At 36.0% G+C, this 13,402-nt stretch overlaps 2 protein-coding genes across 5 annotated transcripts; both read left to right on the top strand.

Annotated features, from left to right (window-relative positions):
- Nucleotides 1-1,396: 1,396 nt before the first annotated feature.
- Nucleotides 1,397-6,017, top strand: LOC102611273 (uncharacterized). The gene is made up of 4 exons (XM_025096144.2): nucleotides 1,397-2,731; nucleotides 2,978-3,460; nucleotides 4,467-5,327; nucleotides 5,903-6,017. The coding sequence occupies exons 1-4, from the start codon at nucleotides 1,412-1,414 to the stop codon at nucleotides 5,924-5,926; spliced, it is 2,688 nt and encodes an 895-aa protein (XP_024951912.2). The 5' UTR covers nucleotides 1,397-1,411; the 3' UTR covers nucleotides 5,927-6,017.
- A 1,056-nt stretch (nucleotides 6,018-7,073) lies between these two features.
- Nucleotides 7,074-11,785, top strand: LOC102611556 (uncharacterized). 4 transcript variants are annotated; one of them, XM_052442060.1, is made up of 4 exons: nucleotides 7,074-7,292; nucleotides 8,759-8,956; nucleotides 10,007-10,106; nucleotides 11,257-11,785. In XM_052442060.1, the coding sequence occupies exons 2-4, from the start codon at nucleotides 8,927-8,929 to the stop codon at nucleotides 11,511-11,513; spliced, it is 387 nt and encodes a 128-aa protein (XP_052298020.1). In that variant the 5' UTR covers nucleotides 7,074-7,292; nucleotides 8,759-8,926; the 3' UTR covers nucleotides 11,514-11,785. The 4 variants fall into 4 exon arrangements, 3 of the variants coding, with proteins under 3 accessions (XP_052298020.1, XP_006471998.2, XP_006471997.2); XM_006471935.4 differs by having other exon boundaries at nucleotides 8,738-8,956; XM_006471934.4 differs by having other exon boundaries at nucleotides 8,718-8,956.
- The last annotated feature ends 1,617 nt before the right edge of the window (nucleotides 11,786-13,402 follow it).

Here is a 13,402-nt window from a genome sequence, read left to right as displayed (position 1 = left end):
TAGGTCCTGCTGCTAAGATACTGGGAATGCAAATTAAAAGGGACAGACAAGCCAAGACTCTATTTCTCACACAATCTGGATATTTAAAAAGGGTTGTCAGTAGATTTGGGATGGTGAACTCAAAGCTTGTCACTACACCAGTAGCAGCACATTTCAAGCTTTCAAAACAGCAGGAACCAGAAGAAGAAGCAGACATTGATCACATGAGGAGAATTCCCTACTCCAGTGCAGTTGGCAGCATTATGTATGCTATGGTCTGCACCAGACCAGATGTTGCCTATGGGATTGGTCTTGTCAGCAGGTTCATGGGGAATCCAGGCAAGGAACATTGGGAAGCTGTTAAATGGTTGCTGAGGTATCTTAAAGGCACTGAAGAGTATGGAGTAATGTTTGGACAAGTCAGTGGTGCATCTAGCCAAGTTATGGGATATGTTGATTCTGACTTTGCAGGAGATTTAGATAAGAGAAGGTCAGTTACTGGTCTTGTATTTACTCTCTGTGGTGGAGCTGTGAGCTGGAAGTCAACATTACAATCAGTAGTTGCTCTCTCAACAACAGAGGCTGAGTATATTGCTTTAACAGAGGCGGTGAAAGAAGCATTATGGTTAAAGGGGTTAGTTACAGAACTAGGTTTGGAACAAGAATCAGTCACTGTCAATTGTGATAGCTCAAGTGCTATACAGTTGAGCAAAAACCCCAAGTACCATGAAAGAACAAAACATGTGGATGTGAGGATGCACTTTATCAGGGAAGAAATTCGAAATGGTGTGATCAATGTCATTAAAATTCCTACTGAAGTAAATCCAGCAGACATGCTAACAAAACCTTTGCCAACAGTTAAGTTCAGGAACTCTTTGGACTTGATTGGGATTATTAACTTGTGAGACAAGTTAACTGGTGATGGGGCAGTGATGAGTAAAGCCATAACCGAGTTAACTAAGGTGGAGATTTGTGGAATCAAGTTAGTTACATTCGGTTATATATTAGCTGAGCTGGAAAGCTGAGTCAGCATGGGTGGGTCCCCAGGTGGTTTTAGTTAGTCATTATAACCAGCTGTAAACTGCTAGCTTTATAAGCTTCAGTGAGAGAGAGAGAGCTGATCAGTTAGCGAGGTAGTTTGTGAGTTGAGAAAGATTCTCTGTGTGAGTTTAGTTTCTTGCTCTGAGTGGATTCCATTGTAATCGTGATATCTCCTAATAAAGCTTTGGCTCTACTGTTCCTGATCGTGGATGTAAGTACTCATAGTACTGAACCACGTTAACCTCTGTTTTGTGTCTCTTGTTTAAGTTTGCTTTCTTGTTCTTGATTACTTGACTGTATCCTCTGGTTCGTTTTCTGGGTTCTTGCTTGTTTGCAAAATTGGTTAATTGTTTCAGCTGGGTTACGAATTTGGTCTGTTTCACAACAATTTATGTGTTCCAAGGATCCTTTTGTCGAAATCAATATTCCTAAGAACTTTTTCAAAGAGATGAGGATGCTCCGAGTTGTGGGTTTTAGTAAAATGCAGTTATCTTCATTGCCATCTTCAATGGATCTCCTGGTAAATCTTCAAACTCTACGTCTAGATCAAAGCATGTTGGGAGACATAGCAATAATTGGAAAGTTGAAGAATCTTGAAATCCTTAGCATGATCAATTCTGATATTGTAAAGTTGCCTGAAGCATTCGGCCTACTGACTAAGCTAAGGCTGTTAGATTTGACAGATTGTTTTCAACTAAAAGTTATTGCACCCAATGTCATGTCAAGCTTAATTCGATTGGAAGAATTGTATATGAGAAATTGCTTTGTTCAATGGGAAGTTCCAGGACTCAATACTGAAAGAAGTTGTGCTGGCCTAGATGAGTTGATGCATTTGCCCCGGCTGACAAATCTAGAAATAGATATTGGAAACGATGACATTTTGCCCGAAGGTTTTTTCAGCAGAAGGCTTGAAAATTTCAAAATATCAGTAGGAGATGATGAGTCGGTCATACCTTCGGAGGTTCTCATGGATGATGATTGGTTTAGATTTAGTCGGCCATTTTTTTTTATTGCCAATCAGCAGACTTTAAGAATGTTGAAGCTCAAACTTAATTCTACGACCATTTGCTCGAAGAAATTGCAGGGCATCAGGAACGTTGAATATTTATGTTTGGACAAGTTGCAAGGTATCAAGAATGTTCTTTTTGAATTGGACGCAGAGATTTTTTCACAGTTAAAGCATCTCCGAGTTCAAAATAATCCTGACTTCTCGTGTATTGTTGACTCAATGGAGAGGGTACCTTGTGATTCCTTTCCTCTTTTGCAGACACTAATACTTTACAATTTGATTAACTTGGAGAGGATATGTAGTGATCCACTGAAAGTAGAGTCTTTCAATGAACTTAGAACCATGAAAATTGAAAATTGTGATAAGTTGAGTAATATCTTCTTGCTCTCTGCTACAAACTGCCTTCCCGGACTTGAGAGGATTGCAGTTATTGATTGCAGCAATATGGAAGAGATTTTTGCAGTTAGTGGAGAAGCTGATATCAACAACAATAATGCAATCGAGAAGACAGACTTTGCTGAATTAAAGTCTTTAAGTCTGGGAAATCTTCCAAAACTTTCAAGTTTTTGCAGTGAAGTGAAGACACCTTCTGCATCATCAAATAGACAAGACTTGCAAGATGAATTGACGGGTATTACATTGTCCAATGGAATCAGTTTGGAGGACAGTCTTCACACTTCGACACCATTTTTCAATGAGAAGGTATGGGCTAATGCATTCTTATTCTTTTATTGTTTTACTTCACCATGCATTCTCATTTGATGACATGCATACGTTGAAAATAAATCATTTGGAGAAAAAGGGAAAAGAGAACGTCATACATACGCTAAGCTCTCATCATATAATTAATATGAATTAGATTACACACTCAGCTGTCACTAAGAAGATGATTTTGACTTGCATTTGCAAACAAATAAGAAAATCCTCTAATAACAACTTTATCTTTAGGTTGTGTTGCCCAACTTGGAGGCTTTGGAGCTGTATAAAATTAATTTGGAAAAGATTTGGCACAGTCAACTTCCAGCCATGTTTCCTGGCTTTCAAAGTTTAACACGGTTGATCGTATGTCGATGTTTCAATTTAAAATACATATTTTCAGCTTCTATGCTCAGAAGCATTGAGCAGCTCCAACACCTAGAGATACACGACTGCATAAGTTTGGAGGAGATCATTTATGTGGAAGGAGCAGATAAAGTGAACCCCTGTTTCATCTTCCAGCGGCTAACCTCTCTGAGACTCTTGAGACTGCCGGAACTTAGATGTTTATACCCTAGAATGCATATTTCGAAATGGCCGTCACTAAAAACTTTACAGGTGTGTAGTTGTGACAAAATGAAGACATTCGCTTCAGAATTATCTAGCTCCGGTGGAAATATTGATAGCAATCAACTTCGTATCTCAATGCAGCAGCCCCTGTTCTTCGAAGAAAAGGTATGAATCCATTTTCTTAGATTGTCAGTTACTTTGTATGTTGGAGTGAGGATTCAATTAGATATCCTGACCATAGAAAAGGTAGGGAAAAGTTAAAGATAAAAATTAAAAAAAAAAAACAAATATCAATATATTACAATATAAAATACACTGCATGTGTTCTTTTTTTTTTAGCTTGTTCCTGACTTTTCTGAAATCCTCGATTGAAAAATTATTCTTGCATGTTGAATCCTTCTTTCTTTGCTGTTAAGTGTTAATACATGCCTTATATTAGCGGCATTCTTGTTTCCCAAATATCAGCAGCATTCTTGTTTCCCAAATCCTATGTGTTCATGGCTTCTTACATTATCACCGAGCTAGTATTTCTTCCGTTCATTGCTTTCCTCTCAGTTTTTTATTTTTATTCTTAATTATCATGCATATAATTTCATTGGAATTGTATTTACTTTCGATTTTTAACTAAGTTTTGTAGTTTTTAAGTGATAAAACATGTTATTAAGAAGGATTTAAATGAGGCATTTCCTCTCAACAAACAACTGGGACTCAACTAAAAAAATTCCCATTTTTAAATAAAAACTGTTCTTGCTATAGTTGAAAGTTTTCTAAATCCTTGAGGATTTATACACTTTCAATTACCGTTCATGTTACGCATTAAGGAGAGAAATTTGCCCGCAGGCGGCAGCCTCTACTCTGAGTAATTTCAGGAAGTAAAAGGCTTGGTGTTTCTATGTTAGATTTCTCACCCTTATGTTTTTAAAAAAACAAAAAAAAAAAATTGTGAACGAGAGAAATTTGTTGACGTTACACACTTGCACTTATTTGGCAGACTTCTAATGTTATGTATTTTGTTCTGTAATATATTAAAATTTATATTTTTTAACTTACCTCTAACTTTAACATGGTTAGGATCCCTTATTAGAAGCTCTTTTGTTAAGATTTTAGATTTGTAAGTCTAATTCATTTTATTTTTTCTTCGTAATGATTGGATCATTTGATAATTTGGCAGATCTTCACCAACTTGGAGGAAGTGGCATTAAGTAGAAAAGACATCATGTTGATTTTGCAGGGCAATTTCCCCCAACACCTATTTGGCAGACTTCGACAGCTAGAGGTTTGGCATGATGACTCGGCGGCTGGTTTTCCAGTTGGTTTACTTGAAATACTTTGCAGTCTGGAAAATCTCGTATTGAGTTGTAATTCGTATGAAGAGATATTCTCAAATGAAGGCTGCTTGGAGAAACACGTTGATGTCAGAAAGTTTGCACGGATAAAAAGTTTACGGCTGGTCGAACTTAATCATCTCATCAAGTACCTGTTGAAACAAGACTCTCAACTGAACTCCATTTTTCAATATCTTGAATTTCTGTCACTACAGCATTGTCGAAATCTGTTATCTCTATTGCCATTGTCATCATCGATATCTTTTGGGAATCTAACCCATCTGGTAGTTCACAATTGCGGGAAATTGGTAAGCTTAGTAACGTGCTCCGTAGCAAAGAGTCTAGAACGACTTGTAATGCTGAGCATAAGTGGATGCAACGCAATGAGACAAGTAATCATAGGCTGTGGTCAAGGAGATTCAGATATAGCAGCAGCAAATTTAAAAGAAGAGATTGTTTTCAGCAAATTGAGGTACATTGATCTGCTAGATTTAGAAAATCTCACAAGCTTCTGCTCTAGCGCCGCCAATTACACAATCAAATTCCCATCTCTGGAAGATTTATCTGTGACGGGTTGCCGTAACATGAAGATTTTCACCACAGGAGATTTAGTCACGCCCAAGAGAGTAAATGTCTGGTCCTCAGAGAGAGTGTGTCGTTGGGATTACGATCTTAACACAATCATACGACATTTACATCAAGAACAGGTATGGTTCCATAACTCACAAGCGCATATATCTCCGATGGAAAAATTTTAGAAATTATATGCAAAAGTGGTAGTTGTAATTCTAGTTACTATAAAATTATGGTACTATGACATATTTTCCTTTTAACTTAATTCTTAAGACTGCCCAACAACCTTGGGCGCATGGGTTCGAGTCTCAACGCTAGCTGCGTTGGGGCTTGACTCCCCTGTATAATAGGGGTCTATTTGTCTTCCCAATTATGATAGAATCAATCTCCTTTCAATATTAACAGTAAAAGTAAGTCTCCCTCCAACTTTAAGTGAGGGTTGACATTCGGACTGGGGTGCAATAAAATTATTCAGGAGAATTCCAACTGATCTATGATTGTAATATATTAATGTATCGAAAAAAAAAGACTGTCCTATTTAAAAACGACATTCTCAAAAAAGGTAGAGAATCTTATACAATTATAAAAAAATCATTCATTCTAGTTATTAAATTATGAAATCTCTATCATGTGATTTACGTTTTATTTTCTAGTACTTAATTTTACGAATTTTAATCCAAATTTACATTGACCCTTTTTTTTTCCCCAGCTGTTAGAGGGGTCGTCATCTTAACTAGACGATTTACTAATGTGATAAGCTTTTAATTGCTTAAGAGTTGTGAACTTGAAGAATGAAGTCCCAGGTAATTAATCTTGATCTCATGGCTGGCTTTATCGTTTAATCTGAATTGTTTGGAATGCGTCACTGGATTTTACTACTTGGGCAAAAAAAAAAAGTATGTATTACGAAAAAAATAAAGCTTGCTAAATGTTGAGCTCTATGATTTACAGAATGCCCAAGTTGCGAAGGAGATTCCAGTCATAGTCACTCTATTTAGATTTTGCAGGTGCAGCGTCTGGAAATAAGGGCCATTTTCTGTGAGGCGTGTGTTCCGTGCTGAGGAGCTTCTTCTTCCTTGTCAAACTAGTGCTTCACTCCACAGTGTTGCTGCATCTTTGCCTTTGAAAGTGTTACTGCGGTAATTGTTGTTTCTTTCACTTGATCATCGGCTAGACTTGAAAGACAATCGTATCATTTGTGTGTACTCCTCGTAATATATGCAATAAATTTGAATATCTCAATAAATTTAAACATCTCATCATCACTAATGCAAATTATTGTAGTTATTATTTAAATTGCTAATGCCACTTATTAAACAAATTTTAAGATAGAGCACGAATTACAATCGCACATGTAAAATGACAAATAATAAATACATTACAATTTTAATCATATAATTATAAAAATATATTTTATTTTAGAATAGTTTTAATATAGTCAGACCCAACAATCAAATGTAGTAGTTATGAGCAACAACAACTATATCCCATCATATTCGGCACCAATCTATTTTTTGTCCAAAAAAAAAAAAAGCATCAATCGACGTTGCATTTATGCTGTTTCCAATATAGTTTGATCTGAAACTATTGGATTTGAACATATCCGTTCCAGCTGTTGGGTAATATCCATACCAAAAAAAAATTTGGATCCGAAATGTATCCAATTGGATATTGCGCTGGCATGGTCCAGCTGGATGGATATTCATTTACCCTGTTTTGAAATAAAAACCGGGAATAAAAAAGGGGGACCTGTCTATGTTACAGATTCTGTAACAAACATCTCCCGTCATCCCACCATCCGATTTTCTTTTGTTTAGTTTCTCACTCCACATCCAACCACATCCAACGGCTGATGCTGCAGTCTGTAGCTTACAGATTCTGTACCGTAGTTTTGTCCCAAAAAAGGGATCAAATTGACCTTTTTAGCGGCATCTCCAAAACTACCCATAGAACAAAACAACTCTATTCCCACGTGACACGACCGCCGAGATTGTAGTTAAGATTTGCTCCGGCTCTTATTCTTCTTCAGCTTCCTAAGCCGAATGAAGGGGAAAGAAAAGGAAGAAGCTTTATACTAGTGGTTGATACCGTTCTTGAAGGTGAGTTTTTGATTGATTGATTGATTGATTTTTGCCTTATCGATTTGTGGGTTCTGATTTGGTTTTTGCATAATTTTGTTGGTGAATTGATAGCTTGATAATTGGATTTTTTTTTTCTTTTTGGGTTACTGCATTGCCTGCCTCCAAACAGTTAAATTAAGAACTATATTCAAGCATGTGTAGTATTTAGCACAATCAGCAACTCTGTTGCGTGTAGTATTTTCACCTTGGTTGGCGAAATATTGTCATATGGAGTAGTTTGATTCTGTTTGCCATCTTTTTAGCATGCAAGTGGGTATTTTAGTGGGTTCTTGAATGGACTGGAGAGTGTAGATTGCTAGCTTGTTGTCTGTGCTTCTTGTGCTTACTGCTCTCCGAGGGGGATTCTGAATATATTTGATCATTGCTATGTCTTTTAACCATGTCACAGCACTGAATTATCTATCAAATATGTGTATAGGTATCAATATATGTGCGCCATCATAAGATGAAGAATATTGGTAGTTGATGTCAAATGGAACTCTGGAATATTTATTGTTGTCGTAAAAAAAAGCCCTCTATAATTTGCTGAACAAGTACTTGGAATGTGGAAATCAAAATTTTGAAGACAACAAATTTAGTAAATTCTATATTGTACTTTCCGCATCTGTTATGGCTGCATATTGTTTTTGTTTTAATTTTCATAATTGGATGTTCTTCTCGTTAGAGACTGAAGCTTGTTAACAAAGCCTTGTTAATGTTGCAACTCTTTTAGCTTAGTTTGATTTAAATTTGCAATCTGATTCTTTTTTTAATTTTTAATTTTTTTATTAGTTAGTCGGGATATGTTTTATTGTTCACTAATTTGATATCAGAACCTCTAGTAGGAAAATATTGAAAGAAAATATTTTGTCGCTCAGCGATTTGATATGTTATATTATCCATGAACATCTAAAAGTGGGCATGGATGGATACCTTGAAAAAGTTTGGGTTTGGACATGGATATCTATTATCCATACCCACCCTGTACTTTTGCCATCCTTAAGTCAAACCCTAAGTTCAATTTTTCTCATCATTGGATTTACCAGCCAACAAGGTACAAAATTTACATTTCAGATACTGATATTATACGCATATAATCTTACATTTGTATCTGATTCATTTGGTTTACCTGAAAAATTCAACTTTTGAACAATGCGTATCATTTATATATATTAGAAGCTTTAGTTACTTATAATTCATACTTATTGCTTCCGATGAAGGTAAAATGTGAAGTTTGAAACTCTATCTGATTTTCCCGTGTTATTTTGTTGCATCATAAAGCTTGTGATTTCATTTGGATTTGATATGTCTATTTTTCTTCCTTTCAAAAATAATAATAATAATAATTGCATGACAAACATGAACGTTTAACATACTGAAAAGTGATGTTTATTGGTTTTTAAGGGTGTAAAACTTTGTGGCAGTGTGCATTTTGAATAGAACAGAGTCATAGATAACAAAATTCTATGGGCGGTACCGATAGTGTGAGCTTGAAGAGAATTGTGTTTTGAACGGTGGGAACAACATGCTTTGATGCTCTTGTGAAAGCGGCGGATACTTTGGAAGTAAAACAAGAGCTGACAAGAACAGGATATGCTCATCTTCTCATTCAAATGGGTCAAGGAACCTATTTACCTGCTGAGGTACTTCCCCGCTTTAGTTTAATGGCAATCCATTTCTCTTTTATTACGCTGTTGTAATTTGTTAGTGCTGTTTTTAAATCAAATTTAAAGTGGTGACTTTAGTTGTTTGACTTACGCCGCTTTATTATTGATTGGAAGTTATGTTTTTATAGATGAGCTTTAAAAAAGTGTAGTGTTCAAACATAGCTTGTAAACCTTATTTAATTTTATGCCATAGGTGGGTTGAAATGTTAAAAGAAAGCATTGGATCAGGTCGTTTGCTTCTATGAATTTAAGCCAAGCAGGTTCAACAGTAAATATGATGTGTCGAGATTTCACGCATTTCTCTATGGCAAGTGGATTTTAAATAGGTTGAAAGGTAAAGGAAAGCAATAAATCTCGGAAGTTATTAGAATCTCATAGAGTGGGATTCTTCTTGAGAACTTTTAAGTTTCAGTGATTTGGTATATTGTAGATTTCAGTGATACAGCTTAGCTGGTTGATGCTATACCTATAACATCTCAACTCATAGAGCTAGGGAAAAGAAGAAAGATGGTCTCATTGGGTATATGCAGCAAACCCAAGAGCTCCAAGATAGGGGTTATAGAGTTTTTCCATACAGAGAATTTTGCAGGCACCTGTTATTAAGATGAGCAAACATCGTTGTTCATATGAGGTTGTTGAGACCTCTTTTTATAAACAAAAATAAAAATGACTCCGCACATTAAATTTGGTTTGAAGACCAAAACTAAAATTGATTCGGATATAAACGCGCACTGCATTATTTTGTCAAAGGTTGGCAATTAACTTGATATAAAATATGAACAATTATCTGCTAAATATTGATGTTCCTATTGTAATACCATCATTTTTCAGTTACATTTGCAAAAGCTGTGTATAATTTTGTCCAGGCTCTCTTGCTGCATCAACAACATATACTTTATTAAGTTGTGCTTCACTAAAATTAAACCATTTAAGGATGCAAGTCAGAAATTGATTTTTTCTTTTGATTTACAGTTTTCTGTAGCCATGATCTCTTAACAAAATCCTTACGAGTTTATTCTGTAACAGTCCATTGGAGAGGATGGCCTCTTGGCTGTCGACTGTTTCACCTTTTCGTCAAGTATTGCCGACCATCTTAGCTCTGCATCTCTTGTAATCAGTCATGCTGGTAAATTCTCGACAGCTCACTTCATTTTCCTTTTCTCTTTGTATCATTATTATCATTTTTATTTTCCCTCTGAAATTTGTTTCTTCATTATGTTTCAACATTTGAGTTGACTATATAGTTGGCTGTTCCTTTTTTTTTTTTTGGTTGGGGGGGGGGGGGGGGGTGGTGGGAGTACACTATAATTTCCCAACACTTACTATTTTGTTTGATTTCTAAAAGAACTATGTAATATCAGAAAATTGTGGGATGATATTGCACATTTCGTTAGCTAGATGGTCCAAGAAGGTGTCATTACTAGCTGTAAATCGTCTCAAAGAAAAGAAAATGAACCATGGCTGGTGATGTTTTGCCATCATCTTCGATGCTCCCTGACTTCCTTTTTTCTGATAAGAAACACAAAAGCAAGTATTTTAATGGGGTAATGCCATCATCTTCTATGCTCCTTGACTTTTTTCTTACTATGACCTTGGCTTACTGCAGCTGTTTTACCCTGATGGCAGGACTGCATTACTAGCTCAGAGACTCCATTGATTCATTGCTGACCGCTGCTTTTTTTTTTTTTTTTTGAATCGTACTTTCCATAATCCAACAGCATAGGATCTTGTCATATGATGAGTATTGTGTAAAGTATCTTGTTGTATGATGATTATTGTATGAAGTAGTTTCCCTTTCTTATGTGTTTTCTTGGTGATCTGAATTGAGTTATCTTTTCATTCATTCAGTAGGAATAGTTGAACCCAATATCTTTCCCATTTCATTGAGCATTTCTTCACTGTACCTTGACAACAAAAAAATAGCACATATTCCTAACAATTAGCCCCCTGATTTATTGATCACCGAATGCAAGGCAGAATCAGGCAAGTTGGAAGCTGCTAGGTTAGATTACCATACTAGAGTGTAGGCTAGTTCTCTCCCTCCACCTCGTCCCACTCTGCTCTGCTGTCCTCTCCTCTCACTGCTTTTACAGGCGGATGAAGATAGGAAAACCAAATATTAACACAGTAGCCAAGAGACTTTAATTATTTAAGGTGTGATGTCATGAGAGAGTGCAACGGCTGTTATTTTTACTTGAGTTGTTGAAGTGTAGGGAAGAGCGATAGATGCACACATGGAAAGGAACAACCTCCTTAATTGATTCTTTGTGTTGCAGGGTCAGGGAGCATATTCGAGACCTTACGGCTTGGTAAACCTTTGATAGTGGTGGTGAATGAAGACTTGATGGACAATCATCAGAGTGAGCTAGCAGAAGAACTAGCAGATAGGAAGCATTTATATTGTGCTCATCCTCAATCCCTTCATCAGGTTATAGTGGGTATGGATTTGAAATCTCTCCTACCATACCAACCTGGTGATGCCACACCAGTTGCCAAGCTTATAAACAGATTTCTAGGTTTCCCTGATGATTGATTAAGTTACAGAATTAATGTTGATAAGCGAAACAACTAGGCAGGTGTTATACTTCATTTTTTTCTTTTTTCCCCCTGCTCACTATACCCTGAATTATGTCATCAGGTATACACAGTGTTGTAGGGAAATTCAATATCCTAAAACATTATTTAGTGAGTGAATGTCTCCCCAAGGAATTGTACAGAAATTTCCTACAACTAAATTCTTTTAATAGTTGTTTGTAGATCCATATTGATGTATCAATTAAATGGCCAAAATAAATGTTCGGTTAAGTTCATCGTCAGGTGGGTGAAGATAACATGATATCATATCTTGATGACATGCACATATGATAGAGAGGCTTTAACATGGATTGTATAAGCAAGTATTTTTGCCATCAGTCTGAAGTTGGCCCTACTTGAATTTAATTTCTGTGCTAGTCCAAATATATTAGTGCCAAAATGCAACTGCCACTTGACCTGTGTGACTGTCAGATGAGCATTTACATAATTTCACCCCCACATGAGGAGTGGTTTAGATGAGAAACTATAGGTAGCTGAGAGACAGTGCCCTATCCCACAAGAAAATGACATTTCACTGTCAAGTCTATGCAATGTCACTCTCATTTGTGCTAAGGGGAAACAGGAGAGATGAAGTTCATCACTTCATTTATCATTGCGATAAAATGTTAGATAGACAACATTGTGGATTAATTACAGATTATTCATAATTATATTTTGCATAATTATATTTTGGCTTAAGCTTACTCATGTCGCCATCATTGGGGCAGATTCTCTAGTGAAAATTTTTCTTACTTGAAGTGATCAGAGGATTAATTTCTTCACTCACTGGTAGGAAAATTCGCATGTCATAAAGGGTTTTTGTCTGGACTCATTTGGTTAAAAAAGGCACCCCATATTAGCAAAGGGGTAATTGTCCCTTTTGCAATTATCGTGGTTTCGACAGTAAAATAAGAAACTATGCTATGCTTTTGTAGTTTAATTAATGTTAATCAGGATTTGAGAGTTATTTATTAATATAACAGACAGTTTTGGTGTTGAAATTCCAATGTATGCGTTGACATGTTTTGCTCCATGTGAAATTAGCATACCTTTCTCTTCCAGCTAATTACAATGACAATGATTGGACTCCTCTAAGCTTTGTACAAACATAATAATGTAGACAACAGAAATGGAGGCGAAAGCTTAGAAGCTAGAAAGCCTAAAATGGGAGAGATTTTTGAAGTGTGCAACACTCCAAAGTTGTAGAATCCTCCTAGTCTCTAAGCAACAATACTGAAGTTGAGTGTCAAGTGGGCTAGCAGCTATAGGCCAAAAAATATTAAATGAGCTGGTACCCGATAAGATTATCAATTTGACAGAATGGATTTGGTCTTTCAGGGACGAGTAGCAGCTCATCTGAAGTTAATTGCTCCCTCAAGGTCTCCCTCAATAAATGCAGACATGGATTTTACAAAAACAACAATTTTTGTGGGCTTCCCGGTGAATGGATTTCAGTTATTTTCTTCCCTTATCAGAAAATTTTCCAATCACGATGATGAGAATGAATAGCACTGCACATCAAACCTTTTAAAATTTAATTGACAGATGAATAGAAATCGATTCAGTTAATAAAATTTTTTAGCGCAATAGATTTTGTAATTAAATTCTACTCATATCAAGATTAAGATGTGGGATATGATTGGTGGATGATCAATTTTTAGGCTTTGGAATCTGATTAGATAATATTGAAACAACATGCATCTCTCCATGTGCACTGCAATATGATTGGAGGTAGATTATCTGAATAGAAGTAATAATATAATAAAAAATTTGTCGAGACATTACATGCTTTATAGTGCAACTCAGACATGTGAGTCTAAAAGAAGTGGAAAATCTTCTCCACATATC

Source organism: Citrus sinensis, chromosome 5, assembly GCF_022201045.2.
Source record: "Citrus sinensis cultivar Valencia sweet orange chromosome 5, DVS_A1.0, whole genome shotgun sequence".
Taxonomy (NCBI): Eukaryota; Viridiplantae; Streptophyta; class Magnoliopsida; order Sapindales; family Rutaceae; genus Citrus; species Citrus sinensis.
The sequence above is the reverse complement of the archived record's forward strand: the minus strand, read 5'-3'. Positions and strand labels throughout refer to the sequence as shown.

Bases quoted from the DNA above. Each gene is read 5' to 3' on its own strand.
- LOC102611273 (XM_025096144.2), top strand. From the start codon at position 1,412: ATGTGTTCCAAGGATCCTTTTGTCGAAATCAATATTCCTAAGAACTTT. The intron at 2,732-2,977 runs GTATGGGCTAAT...CTTTATCTTTAG, and splicing joins CACCATTTTTCAATGAGAAG to GTTGTGTTGCCCAACTTGGA. The intron at 3,461-4,466 runs GTATGAATCCAT...ATAATTTGGCAG, and splicing joins CCCTGTTCTTCGAAGAAAAG to ATCTTCACCAACTTGGAGGA.
- LOC102611556 (XM_052442060.1), top strand. From the start codon at position 8,927: ATGGGTCAAGGAACCTATTTACCTGCTGAG. The intron at 8,957-10,006 runs GTACTTCCCCGC...ATTCTGTAACAG, and splicing joins GAACCTATTTACCTGCTGAG to TCCATTGGAGAGGATGGCCT. The intron at 10,107-11,256 runs GTAAATTCTCGA...TTTGTGTTGCAG, and splicing joins TCTTGTAATCAGTCATGCTG to GGTCAGGGAGCATATTCGAG.